The 17,675-nt window shown below is 39.6% G+C and overlaps 1 protein-coding gene across 5 annotated transcripts in view; it reads left to right on the top strand.

The window, feature by feature from the left end:
* The window catches only part of PLEKHA8 (pleckstrin homology domain containing A8), a 68,147-nt gene that overhangs the window by 26,208 nt on the left and 24,264 nt on the right, over positions 1–17,675 (top strand). For 4 of the 5 annotated variants that reach the window (XM_043872093.1, XM_043872094.1, XM_043872092.1 and 1 more), the window contains 7 exons: positions 963–1,118; positions 2,675–2,799; positions 7,881–8,039; positions 9,078–9,118; positions 11,245–11,402; positions 13,640–13,799; positions 14,173–14,258. In XM_043872093.1, coding sequence (XP_043728028.1) covers positions 963–1,118; positions 2,675–2,799; positions 7,881–8,039; positions 9,078–9,118; positions 11,245–11,402; positions 13,640–13,799; positions 14,173–14,258 — 885 coding nt within the window. The remainder of the gene's footprint in view (positions 1–962; positions 1,119–2,674; positions 2,800–7,880; positions 8,040–9,077; positions 9,119–11,244; positions 11,403–13,639; positions 13,800–14,172; positions 14,259–17,675) is intronic. The other variant, XM_043872096.1, reaches the window with a different exon arrangement.

The following is a 17,675-nucleotide window of genomic DNA, read 5'->3' as shown; positions in this document are numbered from 1 at the left end:
CCGCCAAAAAAAACCTTGCAAGTAAGACCTAAAACTGCAGGCAGTTTTTACAAGAAGGTTGGTTAAGAGGTAGTGAAAATAAATGAGAGCAGTGTGTTTATTAATCACACATCTAGTACCGTTTCACAGTCTCTTGCTCACCTGGCACTTGAGGCAATTTTCTAACCTTGTGTTTTTATTGCAACATCAGACACTTCTGTGTTTAGATCAGGACACGTACCTACCTTCTCACCACCACCACCATACTCAAAACTAAACAAGCAAACACCTAACCGACCTACAAACAGCCTTTACTTCCTGGTTTTAGGAATCTTAGGATATGCTGGGAGGGTGTGGCTCAGAAACCGATTAGAACGGAATTAGGGGCCCAGGGTTTGGAGGGTGAAGGAGAGTGTGGCTTGCTTGTTTCTTCTCCTAAAGGCTTTAAGGGAATTTTCACATTTTTTACATAATGAGTGAAGGAAGGTAGAAAAGGGAAAGTGCTGTGTTCTTGATTGCTTTCCAGTTGTCACTTTTTTAATATGACATGTAAAGGAAGGTAGAAGAGTAAAATTACTCTGTTTAATTGCTTTCCAGCACCCCAAGGAGATGAAGAGCACATCCTTACTTGTTTGCATCAAGCCATTTTGGCTGCAGAGCAGCATGCTTTACACACACACACACACACGCCAAAAGAGAGATTTTTCCTCTCTCCTCTTCTAAAAGATCCTGAGGAGATTTAAGTGCTTCTTTTTTAGGCCAAAGTCTTGGTGAGACCTTGGAGCCAATTGCAGAGTTTTCCTTCTTCATCAGCAGAGACCTCTAGGAAGAGATAAATAAACCAGAAGTTGTGAGGGCTGGCATCCTCTTTTGGAAGAAGTCCTCAGTGACTGGCCCCAGTAAAGCTGAGGAGTTTGGGTAGAGTGGAGGCTACCCAGACAGGGCTCTTCTGGGTTTCTGACCTCCCTCTGCCTTGCTCCCAGTTCATTCTGTAGATAACACACGCATGGATCTGATCATCCCTGGGGAACAATATTTCTACCTGAAGGCCAGAAGTGTGGCTGAGAGACAGCGGTGGCTGGTAGCCTTGGGGTCAGCCAAGGCTTGCCTGACAGACAGTAGGACCCAGAAGGAGAAAGGCAAGTATTGATTGTGCTCTGGCCTGGGAACCCTGGGAATTACCTGGTGGCATCTCTGGGTTCCCATATTTGTTATCTTGCTTCTGACCACCTAGCCACAGCCAGCTTTTTATGTCATGTAGGTGCTGTACATCTCAGTGGAACTTAAACAATCTATACCTGACTCTTCTCTCCTAGCATGTCATAGTAGAAAGAGGGTAGGTTTTGGAGCCAGACACAACTGGGTTCAAATCATGGCTTTGTAGGGTACTGGCTTTGTGACCTCGGCATAGGACCTCTCTCATTTTCAGTTTCCTTATGTTTTAGGAAGAGGTAATTACCTACCTTACAAGAATTACCATGAGGATCAGTGATGATATAAAACTGCCTAGTACCTTGTCTGGCACAAAGGTCACTTTTGGTAAAGGGTAGCTGAGCCAGAGGAAGCCTTGGATCTGAGTGTTTGTTACAGTAGCACCCCACTTACCCCTCCTTTTTCCTGGGGTGGATGGCTGCTTAATTGTCAGGTTCCTGCTGCTTAATGCTCATTAACTCAACATCATTAGGTCTCCTGAGAACCGTGACATAACTTTCTATCTGTCCTGGGTCACAAGTGCCTGAGCTTACTGCCTGAGCTCTGCCTTCCGACCTTGCATCCCCAAATGTACACCTGGAAAGATTGGTAGGAGAGAGAGGGGCCTCTGGGAAAAGTGTTTCAGGGACCTTTCTTGTGGCACATAATGGCAGATGTGCTTCACTTTTGAGGTAGACACAGTAAGATGGCCTCTTGGTTGGTTTTTAATGCTAAAATACTGGATTACGTAGCCTGTCCCTTCTCTAGCAGATCTTCCAGACCCAGGAATCAAACTGGGGTCTCCTGCCTTGTAGGCCGATTCTTTACCAGCTGAGCTACAAGGGAAGCCCTTTTAATGCTAAGTCAAAAGCAAAGTCTTGACTCTGTGAGCTCTGACTCATGTCAGGTAGAATGTGCCGGCTTTTTCACAGAGAACAAAACAGAGGCAGTAATGACTGTAGCCGAGCCCTTGGTGCCAGGGTGGATGGAGTGCCGACCTAATGAAAACACAGTAGGTGTGCAGAGGGTGCCATTTGCCTCTCCAGGCAGCATGCTGGACCAGTCCTCTGATTCATGAGCTATCTTATTAGTGGTCATTGCATGTTACAGACCACTGCTTCCCAGTTTTGAGCACCATGTTAGCAGGTAGATAGGTGTGACCCCATTTTACAGATAGAAAAACTGTGGCAGAACTGAGATCAAAACTCTGAACCTTTGACTCTGTTCCCAATTCTGACACAAGTGAATCAGAGGTATATGTCTCCTTCCTGAACTGGTGATTAGTAAATATGTTGGGTCAAGAAATAGTGTAGATTACTTCAGAAGGCTAGGAATCTCCTTTTTCTGTTTTTCTTGTTCCCATAACTTCAGTTATATAGTATCTGTAGCCCATAATATAAACATCTGACTTTAAAACATAGATTATATTTTATCTGTATAGTATACCAACTAGTATATCAGTTATTTATTCTGATAATTACATTTTCATCATTTTGTTATTTAGAATTTGCTGAAAACACTGAAAACTTGATAACCAAAATGTCAGAGCTAAGACTCTACTGTGATCTTCTTGTTCAGCAAGTAGATAAAACGAAAGAAGTGACCACAACTGGCGTGTCCAGTTCTGAGGTAAAATACCATTCGTCTTTGAAAAGTAGCACCAGATGTTGCTTACCTGTGATGCATATTCTTACATAATCCATACCATGGAATATACTGTTTTTCACAGAAAATAAGTGATAGACTTAAACAAAGAGAAGAAATGTATGCATTTCAGCATATGGAAGCATATAGTTTTCCTTCCTGGGAAGAATTCAGGATTAATTGATAACATTTGGAACTTTTAACTTTAGTACTAGTGTACTAGAATACGTGTCTTCTCAGTTTGCATAACTTGTAAAAATACAGCCTTAACTGTCTAACAGCGCTGTTTCTGTACCATTGATGTGGCTCCTAAGATGACAGCATCTTGCGTGTCAGTTATGCGTATCTGTCACCTCTGTTGAGGCTGTAACAGGATTTATTTCACCACGGTAGATGTTCTGCTTTAGTATAGACTAGCGTTTTCAGAGATAGAGACACAGCTTTATTTCTCTCCATCGTCAGCAAGGATTGAAATCTTTATCACTTATTAATGAAATTGTTATTTTCTCATTCTAAAACATATATTAAAAGATGTATCTGGTGTTAATCTATGTATTGAATGGTTCACATTAGCCAGAGAGAGGTCTCTGCTCTGCTCTCAAAGAAGTTATCTGAGAAACGGTGCCTACAAAAATGAAGAATCTGTAGATTATCATTACTTAGGTAATATAGCACTATGCTACTAATAGTATATGTGCTCTAAGTTTTTCTAATAAAAGTGTTTTAGCTCACTTTCGTTCACTCTTTGGGGTGGGGGGATCTCTCTTACTAATTTAGCGTGTTGTGTACAAGACACTATGCTGAGGGAGGGCAGAGGGAGGGCCTTCAGTGCTGCTTTTGGGATGTTAGAACCTAGAGCAGTGATTCTCCAGCCAGAGCAGTTTGCGCCTCAGGAGACATTGGGCCATGGCCGAGACAGTTTCGGTTGTCACTACTGAGGGAGTGCTGTTGGCATCTAAGGGAGAGAGGTCAGATGGCCAGATGCTGCTTAATATCTGGAAGGGACAGGAGAGCCACTCCCCCTCCATCTCCTCCTCCAATAATTAGCCAGCCCCAAATGCCAGTGGAGCCAAGGAAGAGAAGCCCTGGTCTAGAGGGAAAGAAGAGAGTGAATGCAGCAACTTTTAATTCAGAAGTGTTTATAGTAAGTATTTAATTCAAAAGTGTTTGTATTAGTAGGAAGTGTTTATAGTAAGTGCCTCAGAAACTTGCTAATGAAACTGTGGCTATGGTGTTGTGATTTTTTGTTGTTGTTCAGCTGCTAAGTCATATCTGACTCTTTGTGATCCCATGGACTGCAGCATGCCAGGCTCCTCAGTCCTTCAGTATCTCCCGGAGTTTGCTCAAATTCATGTCCATTGAGTTGGTGATGCTATCTTACCATCTCATTCTCTGCCACTTCCTTTTCCTTTTACCTTTAATCTTTCCCATCATCAGGGTCTTTTCTGGTGAGTCAGCTCTTTTACATCAGGTGGCCAAAGTATTGGAGCTTCAGCTTCAGCATCAGCCCTTCCAATGAACATTTAGAGTTGATTTCCTTTGAGATTAACTGGTTTGATATCCTCCCTGCAGTCCAAGGGGCTCTCAAGAGTCTTCTCCCGCACCATAATTTGAAGGCATCAATTCTGATGCCTTCAGCTTTCTTTAAGGTCCAACTTTCACATCTATACATGACTACTGAAAAAACCATAGCTTTGACTATATGGACCTTTGTTGGCAAAGTGATATCTCTGCTTTGTAATACACTGTCTAGGTTTGTCATAGCTTTCCTTCCAAAGAGCAAGTATCTTTGAATTTCATGGCTGCAGGCACCATTCACAGTGATTTTGGAGCCCAAAAAAGACAATTTGTCACCACTTCCACTTTTACCCTTCTATTTGTCATGAGGTGATAGGACTGGATGCCACAATGTTCATTTTTGAATGCTGAGTTTTAAGCCAGCTTTTTCACTCTTCTCTTTCACCCTCATCAGGAGGCTCTTTAGTTCCTCTTCACTTTCTGCTGTTAGAGTGGTATTATCTGCATATCTGAGGTTGTTGATATTTGTCCTGGGAGTCTTGATTCCAGCTTGGATTCATCCAGCTTGGCATTTCACATGATGTACTCTGTGTAGAAGTTAAATAAGCAGGGTGACAATATACAGTCTTGTCATAATCCTTTCCCAATTTGGAACCAGTTCTAACTGTTGCTTCTTGACCTGCATACAGGTTTCTCAGGAGACAGGTAAGGTGGTTTGGTATTCCCATCTCTTTAAAAATTTTCCAGTTTGTTGTACACAGTCAAAGGCTTTAGTGTAGTGAAGCAGAAGTAGATGTTTTTCTGGAATTCCCTTGCTTTTCTCTATGATCCATTGATTGTTAGCAATTTGATCTCTGGTTCCTCTGCCTTTTCTGAACCCAGCTTGTACATCTGGAAGTGCTCGGTTTTTGTACTGCTGAAGCCTAGCTTGAAGGGTTTTGAATATAACCTTACTAGTGTGTGAAATGGGTACAGTTGTATGGTAGTTTGAACATTCTTTGGCATTGCTTTTCTTTGGGATTGGAATGAAAACTGACTTGTGGCTCAGTTGATGAATCCACCTGCAATGCTGGTGGGACCTGGGTTCAGTCCCTGGGTTGGGAAGATCCCCTGGAGGAGGGCATGGCAACCCACTCCAGTTTTCTTGCCTGGAGAATCCCCATGAACAGCAGAGCCTGGCAAGCTACAGTCCATGGGGTCGCAACGAGTTAGACACGACTGAGCAGCTCAGCACAGCACAGCAGATAGCCACTGCTGAGTTTCCAGATCTGCTGGCATATGGAGTGCAGCACTTTCACAGCATCATCTTCTAGGATTTGAAATAGCTCAGCTGGAATTCCATCACCTCCACTAGCTTTGTTCATAGTAATGCTTCTCAAGGCCCACTTGGCCCCACACTTTAGGATGCCTGGCTCTAGGTGAGTGACCGCACCTTCGTGGTTATCCAGGTTATTAAGATCTCTTTTTTGTACAGTTCATCTGTGTATTCTTGCCACCTCTTCTTAATCTCTTCTGCTGCTGTTAGGTCCTTACTGTTTCTGTCCTTTATTGTGTCCATCCTTGCATGAAATGTTCCCTTGATATCTCCAGTTTTCTTGAAGATGTATTTGTCTTTCCTGGGTCTCCTGCATTGGCAGGTAGGTGGATTCTTTGCCACTGAGTCAACAGGGAAGCCTTGTTGTGGTTTATGATAAGAAACATATGTTTGGTCTTTGGTTTTTGGCAGAGAGTTCCTAAGGTAACCATTGGAATTTCCTGTCCTGCAAGTGATCAAGATGTCTTTTGTTATGTTAATAAGGCAACTATTGAGAAGTGCCTAAAGATGGAGGTTCTGGTTGACAGTAGACCCTACTAAGTAGGGTTGGTTACTTTCTTTCCTATCCCCTCACCTCCTGAGAGGGGAGAGGGACTGAAGATTGACCCTCTGTCACCCTTGGCCAATGATTTAATCAATCATGCCCATTTAATGAAACTTCAAAGCATGGGGTTTATAAAGCTCTTGAGTTGGTAAATAGTGTTGACTGGGGAGAGGGGCACACTCAAGGGAGCATGGAAGCTCCAAGCCTGTTCCCACATGCCTTGTCTTGTGCATCTCTTCCATCTTGCTGCTCCTGAGTTATACCCTTGTATAATAAACCAGTGATTTAGCAAGTAAAATGTTTTTCTTAGTTCTGTGAGCTGCTCTGGTAAAGTAGTTAAACACAAGGAGGGGGTTGTTGGAATCTGCAGTCTATAGTAGGTCAGTCAGTAGTACAAGTGACACCCTGAACTTGCCATTGGTGTCTGAAGTGGGGGTGGGAAGCAATCTTGTAGGACTGAGCATGTAATCTGTGAGACCTGACACTATTTCCAGGTATATTGTGTAGACCTGTAGGACACCTGGCTGGTGTCCAGGAATTTCTTGGTGGTGTGGAAAAAAATCACACATTCTGATTGGTATCTGAATCATAGTGGTTCATAACCATTAACATCTCACTTGTTAGAAATAATAAATTAAAGCAAACATAGGGGCCATGGTTAAAGAACAAAATTCAACTGAGTAAAATTTAAAGATCTTACTGGCTTTATTCAGCAGTTCATGAATTGAGCAGCATCCAGTCCATCCAGCAGATAGAAAGGAGCTGTGAAGAGCTGTACCAGGCTAGAGATTTCTGTGGACCAAAGTGAGCAGGAACAAGGAAGTTATTAGTGGATATTTCCTGAATGGTTAAAACAAGGTTACTTTTCTTATATGGAGCAAAGGGAAGTCTTGGAGCCAGGTCAGTAACTTGCGCTGAGCAGGCAAGCACTGGTTGGTTGACCTAGGCCTGCCTTTTCTGGGAGGCCCAGCATAGAAACGTAGCTACATTTCTGGTTTGCTGATGTGAGGCTTAGCATGAGTGACTCCATCTTGGGCCAAATCTGGTAGCTTTAACACCACTAAGATGTGGTTACCATACTCTCTAATCTGAGGGTGGCCTGTTTTCTGAACAACTTATTAGTATCAATATCCAGTATCACACTGAGAAAGTGAAATGACTTGGAGAAAAAAATGATCTGATGCTCAAAAGAATTCCAGTTGCAAAAACCTTTTAGACTCGTCTGTACTGAAAGCCAAAAAGCCCATTCTGAAAGCAAATAATGTGGTATTTGGTTTCTAATACTTCTGTTCTGGAAGCTCATTTTTCACTCAGAAAATGTTTCTCCATTGGTCCCACTGGTCATCAATCCATGTGACTCTGTTTGGTGTCTGCCACCCCTTATAGACTAGAAACTCCATGAGGGCTCAGTGCCTGACATATTGCTGTCATATAGAAGTTGTTGCCTTCAGCTGGAGTGGTGAGTAAGCATGAAGGGCAGGCTGAGGGTAAGGCTTGTGTATGGATAATAGATAAATAGACTTGTTTAGTCATTTTCTTTTATAACTGGTACACATATTTGTCCAGCAAAATAGATGGGATTATTATTATTGTTGTTTTGTGGTGGATAAAACCTCTAAGACTATTCCACAATTGGGCTCTTTCCTTTTTGGCAAAGTAAAGGCATCTTCCACTCTGGTTGTTTCATAGGAGGGAATTGATGTGGGAACTCTGCTGAAATCAACCTGTAACACTTTTCTCAAGACTTTGGAAGAATGCATGCAGATTGCAAACGCAGCCTTCACTTCTGAGCTGCTCTACCGCACACCTCCAGGGTCACCTCAGCTGGCTATGCTCAAGTCCAACAAGGTAACAGACCAGCTCAACTTGGCTGCAGCAGGGCATAATGGAAAGTTAAGAACGTGTTAGACTGAGCTGCTATATAAGGAAGGCAACCGATGAGTTCCCTTTGGCAACTGTAGTGGACTTTCCTTTATGTGCACTTTTATATCTGCCCTCAGTCCCTCATATCCACTCAGGTACTGTTGGCAGTTTTACCACCTAGACGTGTCTCTCTCTCTCTGATGTAACTGGCCTCTTTTCTCCAGCCTCCTTGTCCAGTGAGTCTTGTTGAGATTGGTGGTAACCTTGTAACTAACTGCCTTTTGGCTACTCTTTCAGGCAGCCTACAGTATTTCTATTCATGCAATGTAAATTGGACCACCTGAAACTTTTGGTGATTCCCTTGTTACCTACAGGTTAAAATCAAAATGTCTTAGCTGCTTCCCACATCACCAGCCTTTCTTTTTTTTTGTCATAACCAGGTTTAAAGCTGTTAACTGCTTATAGCTCCCCCACTTCTTTGGGCCGTTTCTCAGTACCAAGAATGCACTTCTTACATGTCTTTCCCTGGTTAGCTTTTACTCATCCCTCAAAATTTAATCTCTTTCCTTGAATCCCTTAGTTGGGCTAAGAGTTCCTCCTCTACACATACCCCTGTTTTAGCCTCAGTCTGTATTGAAATTACCTTGAGGGCAAGAACTCTATACTGTGAACCTTTATACTTCCAGTGTTTGGTGAAATGCTGCATCATAGTTTGGCATTTAATAATATTTTAATGAGTGTGATTGTAATTACAAGAAAACCAAGCATTTGAATATAGTATTCAGGTCCTTCGAAAGACCATTTTCCTTTTTCTTGGAAATTTGGGTACCCTTATTTGAATAACTATGAAAGACTGGTTGGGTTCAGTGACTCCTTTCTTTTGGCGGGACCTAAGGAGATTCCTCTTGAGTAGGGTAGTGTGTATTATGATCATATTTACCACTCTCATATGGGATAAAACTCTAAATACATTCTATTGGGTGTTTTAACATGTGAACTTTCTTTTCTTTGCTTCTTTTAAAGATGAAACATCCTATTGTACCGATTCATAATTCATTGGAAAGGTACAGTAACAGTTTTTGTTTTTTCTTCTTTCTAAAAATATTTTAAAAAGGATATTGGTATTTCTTGTTTTTGTTTTTTTTTTTTAATAATATTTTTATCATGTGGTGGTTTTTCTCATGGTTTGAGATGATACCAAGGGAAACAGTGTCTGATTTTGGGTGTCTCTTTTGGGTGAGCCTAAAGCAATGCAGACTTTCATTCAACACTGACTACTAGTGAAGAAGTTTGCATTTCCCCAGGATATGGATCTCATGCATCTTGTCTAGTAACTTTTCATCTCTCTGGTGCCTGAGTGTTGGAACCTCCTCTCTTGTGGAGGAGCTGAGCATTGATTTTAAGTGTGCTTCCTTGGTAGCTCAGACAGTAAAGTGTCTGCCTACAACGTGGGAGACCTGGGTTTGATCCCTGGGTCAGGAAGATCCCCTGGATAAGGAAATGGCAACCCACTCCAGTATTCATGCCTGGAAAATCCCATGGACTGAGGAGCCTGGTGGGCTACAGTCCATGGGGGTCGCAAAGAGCTGGACACAACTGAGCGACTTCACTTCATGTATCAGAAAAGACAGTGCTATTTTGTTTAAAAATAAAAAGATAGCTTTACGGGTTGGGAAAAGGATGTAATATCAAAATCTGAATTATTAGAAAAAAGTACATGTTTACACAGTTGTGTTCCAGTTATTAAATAAGGTCTTTGAAAGTGAAAGTGAAGATCTTTACTTGGTTATTATTTCATATAAGCATTTCCATATTTTGACATAATCTGTGTATCTGTCTTTTCAAGTTATAATTTAATATTTCATCTCTTTATATACTGTTTGCTTCTTTAGTACAAAGATTGTTCCTGTTTGGTTAACAATTTTCTCTTGATCTAAATATTTCTACAAGGAACATTTTGTAGATTTTTTTTTTCTTTTGAAGTATTTCATCAATATATACTCATTTTTAATTACTGAGTTGAAATATAGTGTCTTTTTACAAAACAAATGGTTTTTCTGGAATCACCACATAGCTTGGACCTTTTTCCTTTATTCTTTTTTTTTCTCCCCCCTTTAATTTTATTAGTATAATACTGGCAAGAATACTGGAGTGGATAGCCATTCCCTTCTTCAGGGAATCTTCCTAACCCAGGGGTCAAACCCAGGTTTCCTGCATTACAGGCAAATTCTTTACCATCTGAGCCACCAGGGAAGCCCCTTAGAGGAATGCGTCTTTGTTCTAATTTGGCTGAGTTGAGTTGTTTATAAGGTGTTCTGCTGCTGCTGCTGTTGCTAATTCACTTCAGTCGTGTCCGACTCTGTGCGACCTCATAGACGGTAGCCCACCAGGCTCCCCCGTCCCTGGGATTCTCCAGGCAAGAACACTGGATTGGGTTGCCATTTACTTCCCCAATGCATGAAAAGTGAAAAAAGAAAGTGAAGTAGCTCAGTTGTGTCCAACTCTCAGCGACCCCATGGACTGCAGCCCACCAGGCTCCTCCATCCATGGGATTTTCCAGGCAAGAGTACTGGAGTGGGGTGTAAGGTGTTATGATTGTCCCTTAAACAGAATCAGCTATTTCATTTGCATATTGAATAGCCTTTTCTGTTACCCTGAAGAGCAACAGATTCTCAGGGTGTATTGTGTCTTCCCAAGTTGTTTCTGTCTTCCTGGACCACAACTTGTGGCTTCTAGTCAGTTAATTGCTAGGCAAACAAATGGAAGTAGTCAGTGATTTGAGACCTGAGAATAGAAAAAAACCTCCCAGGGAGAAGCTGAGGAAAGTGAGAAAAGTGTTAAATATGGTACGTGTAGAAAAGTTGTTTGAAAACCAAAGAGCTGTCAGTGAATATTTCCTGTTGCTGGTGGGGAGCAGGAAGTTTGAGTAAGCTTAGGGTACATAAAGAGCCATTCATGGTTTCTGAACTTCAGCCTGGAGTCAGGCCTGCTCCCAACACAGGAAGATACCTGTCTTGGAAGCAGGAGGGTGGGGTGAGAGATTTGGCTTGATTTAGCAATTCTGTTTTTTAATCAGTGTTAAAAGAAGTTGGTAATTGTGAACCCTTCCCCACCAACCCTCAGAATAAGATCATCTGTGCAGTCTATTTATGACCAAGAATTGGACTTTTTTCCTTTTAAAAAATTTTAGGCAAATGGAGTTAAACAGTTGTGAAAATGGATCTTTAAATATGGAAATAAATGATGATGAAGAAATCCTAGTGAGAAACAAGAGCTCCTTATGTTTGAAACCTGCGGAGACAGATTGCAGCATATCAAGTGAAGAAAATACAGATGATAATGTAACAGGTAAAAACAAAAAAGATGTGAAGCAAACCATTGACTGAAAGGATTGTGGGGGTTTGATTCGTTATCCATGATGTGATCCTTGATAGGGATTGGCCTCAAGACCGTGTGCCAGGTAGCACCTAAGGCAGATGTTGGTTAGATAACATAGGTCACATGACACATTCTGCCATCCCATCTGATCCATGTGTTGAGAAAGCAGAATGAAGAGGGATTTTCCCACTCACTGTTCTTAGCTGTGATATTCATGGGCTTCAGTGAGCAGTAGCTGTCTGTGCTGACTTTTTAAGAGTATGAGTATTAGAGCCTTCTCAGAATTTCAGTCCTTTGAACATAGACTGATGTGAAACTTAAGGGTCTGCAACGTTATGGCAATGCAGTTTTCCATGCTCCTGATTTCTGATGAGGCCTGAGGATGACAGAATTCACCAGCCACCATCAGATTTTCACCTGGCCTTCACGGTGTTCATCAAACCAAATTTCAAATTTAAGTAATAACCTGTAGTTGAAAATGCTGCCCTTTTGGATTTACTAATTTCATTGTCTCTAGGCACTAAAACCAACTTCAGATCAGTCCATGACAACCATCTTAGAGCTTTTAATTGTTTAAATATTAAATAGTTTGAAAATAAAATTTTTTAGAAAGTTTTCTCCTCATCTCCTCTGGTGAGTGGGGGGAAGAAAAGATGCATTTTTATAGCTGTTAATCTGCACCTAGCAATCCATACATCACCGAAATCTTATCCCTTGAGTAAATAATAAAGACAGGAGAATTTCAGTTAAGACAGTACTCTTGTTTATCTGACGCAGTAATTTTCTTCTAGGAATCTGTCCTCAGGGAATAGTGGATCTAAGGACAGTTATCTGTGGACAGGGATGACCCTTATGACGTTATGGTCACTTCTCATCATTCGTGGTATTTGTGCTCTATACAGTTACTGCAGACCCTAAACTAGCAAATATTGAACTGTTGCTCCTAGGGGAAACACATGGTTAGGTTCTTAAAAGCTTTCCAGGTGCCACTAGTGGGAAAGAACCCATCTGCCAGTGCAGGAGATGTAAGAGGCATGGGCTTGATTCCTGAGTCAGGAAGATCTCCTGCAGGAGGACATGGCAGCCCTCTCCAGTATTCTTGCCTGGAGAATCCCACGGACAGAGGAGCCTGGGGGGCCACAGCCTGTAGCATCGCAAAGAGTCGGACATGACTGAAACGACTCAGCACAGACGCACATGTATACAATAGATAACTAATAAAGCCCTACTGTCTAGCACAAGGAATCTACTCAGTACTCTCTAATGGCCTATATGGGAAAAGAATCTAAAAAAGAATGGATATATGTATATATAACTGATTCACTTTGCTTGTATACCTGAAACTAACACAACATTGTAAATCAACTATACTCCAATAAAAATTTAAAAAAGAAAGAAAAGAAAAAAATATCCCTCCTCCCAAAGGGAAAAAAAAGACACTGTGTTTATATTGTTGACTCATTAACATTGAACCCACAGCATAGTGCTATAACTCATGCCTGAACAAAGCTTATCTTATATAAGCTTATATATTAAATAACATGTGTTTTTCCATAAGGCACATTACAGCCTTCTTATGCTTAGAACACTAGAAGGCACTACCCTTGGAGGGCCTTTTAAACAGCAAAATCAACAATGAAATGCACACAAGTGCAAAAAACATGGCACCAAATAAACACATTTGTGTACAGTATGAAAGGTGAAACAAGAAGGCAGTATCACCTTGTTTAGCTTCCGTTGGGAACACGTGTGTGAGGTAACTCAGTTTTTTTTTACCACTCTGCACATATCTAGAATGACTGCAAGAATGCCATACACATTGATTTTAGTATTACAAATAAACAGGCAAGCAAATCTGCAAAGATAGACTACACTAATAATGAGGCTCAACTCTATTTATTATACTCAAATTTTAGAAACCACCTAAATGCCCTCCACATAAGCATGATGCAGTATTACATGATCATTAAAATCATGTTTTGAAATGTATTGAGTGATAATGAAAACATTTATGATATCAATGAAAAGAAGCTGGATGAAAATCTACATATATTTAAACCCAATTTTGTGTGTGATGTGTAATATTTCACTCATTGATTTTTCTTTCTTTATACTTTGCTGTGTTAGAAATGTTCAACAATAAATATGTATATAAATTAATCTTTGTAAAAAATAAAGGTTACTAATAGGTATCTTCTGCTATACAGTCCAAGGTGAAATGATGAAGGAAGTTGGAGAGGAAAGCCTGGGAAATCATGACAGCGACTTGGCACAGCCTGAATTGCACTCCACAAACAGCTCTCCAGAATCCCATTGGGAAGAAGACCAAGAAGTCATCCCAACTTTCTTTAGTACCATGAACACCAGGTATTCATGGTATTCTCTACTCTTTCACATCACTGACATTTGGATACCAGTCTTCCTCCAGAATAGAGATTGTGGCGTACCATGTGTCTGCTTTATTGTTCACCTTGTCTGAAGCAGTGGATAAGAAGAAGTTGGATTGCAAGAATATATGCTGTCAACAAGTTTTAGCTTGCTTTGGTGAATTGCCTTTGGAAAGTGGTTTTATTAGACCGTGTTATAATAGGAAAACAGTCACTGGGTGGGTCGTGTTTGTGAATAAGCCTAATTGATGTGTTCTCAGAGGCTTAGCTGTTTTCATGACTACCTCTGAAGTGCAGAGCATGCTAATATTGTATTTTCAATCTTTCCTCCTTTGTTTCACTAAATTGTTTAGCTTTAGTGACATTGAACTTCTGGAAGACAGTGGCATTCCCACAGAAGCATTCTTAGCATCATGTTATGCTGTGGTTCCAGTATTAGGTAAGATTGCTAGATTTGCCTTAAATTCATTTGTTTCTGGAATCTGTTTCAATGAAGTTATTTTGTAGTAAAAATACACTGAACTATGTGTACAGTTAGATGACCCTTCTTATCTACCTCTTCATATCACCAGACACATACAGTTAAAACTGTGTGACCTTAAACATTATCACATAATTCCACTTCATTTCTAATTATGATTAATAATGATCCCAGAGCTGTGTAATGAAAAAAGGGAATTCTGTTTTCTAGAAATCATATTTAAGAGCAAAAGTGAAAGTATTAGTAGTTGAGGAACAGATCTTCAAATCCACTAGTAGTATGAAAATGGACATGAACACACTCTGGGAGATAGTGGAGGACAGAGGAGCCTCGCATGCTATAGTCTATGGGGTCCTAAAGAGTCAGACACAGCTTAGCAAGTGAACAGCAGCAACAACACTATGAAAATGCATTTTACCACCTAAAACATTTTTTCAGATTAAAAAACATTACATATATAACTTTAAGTTTAAATTCCATTGACTTTTTGTAGAGCCAGTAATACCAGGAATTGCTAATGTGTTAAAGTTTGCTGTAGAATCTGTTTAACTATGTATCTCTTTTTTTAAGTCAAGGTTGATTTTGCATGGAACTTAACTGTTATAATTTAATGAGTTTTGACAAACGCATCTACTGGTGTAATCCACTCCTCTATCAAGACAGAATATGCTTTCATTATCCCAGAATGTCCCCTATTGCAGTCAGTCCCCAAACTGTCTCCCAGCCCAAGGCAACCGTACTGCTTTCTGTTACTGTAGGTTAGTTTTGCATGTTCTAAGATTTCAAATAAGTGGAATCACTTACATACTCTTGCGTTACACTCTCGGTGTAAAGTTTTCATCTTTATTGTTAGGTTTATTAGTAACTCATTCCTTTTTATTGCTGAATAGTATTCTGTTACGGGAGTATACCCCAATTTATTTCTTCAGTCTTCTACTGATAGACATTTGGATAATTTCTTATTTGGGGCTTTGTTGTTGTTGTTCAGTCTCTTAAGTCATATCCGACTCTTTTATGACCCCAGGGACTGTAGCCTGCCAGGCTCCTCTGACCATGGAATTTCCCAGGCAGTAAAACTGGAGTGAGTTGCCATTTCCTTCTCCAGGGGATCTTTCTGATCCAGGGATCAAACCTATGTTTTCTGCGTTGAGGTGGATTCTTAACCACTGAGCCACCAGAGAAGCCCCTGTTTGGGGCTATTATAAGTGAAATTGCTCTTAATATTTTTGCGTCTGTGGGCACATGTTTTCATTTTTCTTAATAACGTAGAGCGGAATTGCTGATTCATAGGGTTTGTACCTCTAACTTCGTGGAGTGGTTGTACCGTTGTGCACGCCTAACAGTAATGTATGAGGATTCTGGTTGCTTCACGTCCTCACTAGCACTTGATGGTGTCAGTATTTTTGGTTTTAGCCATTCCTGTGAGTGTTCAGTGGTGCCTTGTGGCTTTAATTTTTATTTCCCCGATGACTAATGATGTTGAGCACTTTTTCATATATAAACCATTACTGTCTCTTCCTTCATGCCGTCTGTTCATATCTTTAATTTATTTTTAAAAGTTGGTTAGTTTTCTTTTTATTATTGAGTTGAAAGAGTTCTTTGTGTGTTCTGAATAATGTTTCATTGTAGACATTTTCATTATGAATATTTCCCCCCAGACTATGGCTTGTTTGCTTCTTTTTTTAATGATGCCTTCTGAAATATGTGGAATTTTTAATTTTCATTAAATCGATTTATTTTATTTCTTTTATAATTAGTACTTGCAGTATCCTAAGTAATCTTTGCTTATCCTCAGGGTCATGAAAATATTCTTCTGTGTTGTCTTCTACACTCTTTATTTTTTATGTTTACATCTATGATCCATCTTGAAATTAGTTTTCTATGTGGTGTGAGGTAAAGGTTGAGATTCCTTTTTTTCTTTTCCTTTACCTTGTTGTTCAAAAACCATTTTTTTGTTGTTGTTGTAAAAGCATCTTTTCCCTTTTTTGTTACTTGGCAGTTTTTTGAAAATCAGTTGACCCCATAAGTGTGGATCTGTTTCTGGAGTCTCTTCTGTTTCAATAATCTGTTTTTCGTTACCCTAGAATTATAGTATCTTAATTACTGTGCCTCATTTGTAAGGCTTGAAATCATATAATGTAAATCGTCCTCGTCAAGATGTTTGGCAATTCTAGGTCCTTTGAATGTCCATATGAATTTTAGCTTTTCAATTTTATTAACAAGTCTGCTGGGATTCAGTTGAATCTGTAACCAGTTACTAGGAAATTGATATCTCAAACAACATTGAGTCTTTTATGAATGTGCCATATCTCTCCATTTAATTAGGTGTTTATTTTCACAGCAATGTTTTGTATAGTGTAAAGGTCTTGCACATCTTTTGAAGCTGCCCAGCTAGCTCAGTCGGTAGGGCATGAGACTCTTACACATCTTTTGTCATGAATAGATTTTAAAATTTTATGTTTCTTTATGCTATCAGGAGAAGTATATCATTTTCTAATTGTTCATTAATAGCATACAGATACAGTTGACTTGTATATTGAATAGTTTTTTATAATCATGGATGAGTTAGTTTTACAAAATGTATTTTCTGTGTTTTTTGAAATTATCATTTTTTCCTGTACTTAATGTAATAAATTACATTGTTTGGATGAATTTAAGCCTTCTATCTTGCTGTTTCTACCATTTTGGCTACTTATTTTGTATTTGTCTTATATATTTTTCCTTATGTACTCCTTTCTTGATTTCTAGACAATTAGTCAATTACTTTTTCATATTCTATTTTACTTCCTCTTTTAGCTTTTTACCTACCTTTGTTCCTGCCTTTCTTTTGGATGAGTCAAGTATTTTAGAATTTTATTACATTTTGTCTTTTTAGCTATACTCTTTGTGTTATTTTTTTCTTTTAATTTGCTCTTCCAACAAAAATATTTAAGCTACTATATATAATTTAAAATTTTCTAGGAGGCATATTAAATTTGTAAAGCAAAACAGATAAAGCTAATTTTAATAATGTATTTTATCTAACTTGGTATATATATCATCTGAACTTGGACTCAGTATAAAAGAATCATTAATGAGCTTTTTTTTTTTTCTTTGATACTAAGTCTTTGAAGTCTGGTATATTTATACTTCACATTTCAGTTTGGAATAGGTACATTGATTGCCAGGTGCTCAATAGCCACATATCTACCAGCTACCATATTGGACAGTGCAGCCCTATTCTCAACTTAGAAGATTATCCTCACATGCCCTTAAGGCCTCATTGTAGTTACTCGGGAGCAGTATAGTAGAAAAAAGTAATGACGGTGTCCCAGAAATCTTTGAAGCTTATGTTTAGAAAATGATTTAAAAGCAAAAAATGAAAGTTGGGAGTGT

Source organism: Cervus elaphus, chromosome 18, assembly GCF_910594005.1.
Source record: "Cervus elaphus chromosome 18, mCerEla1.1, whole genome shotgun sequence".
Lineage (NCBI taxonomy): Eukaryota > Metazoa > Chordata > Mammalia > Artiodactyla > Cervidae > Cervus > Cervus elaphus.
The sequence above is the reverse complement of the archived record's forward strand: the minus strand, read 5'-3'. Positions and strand labels throughout refer to the sequence as shown.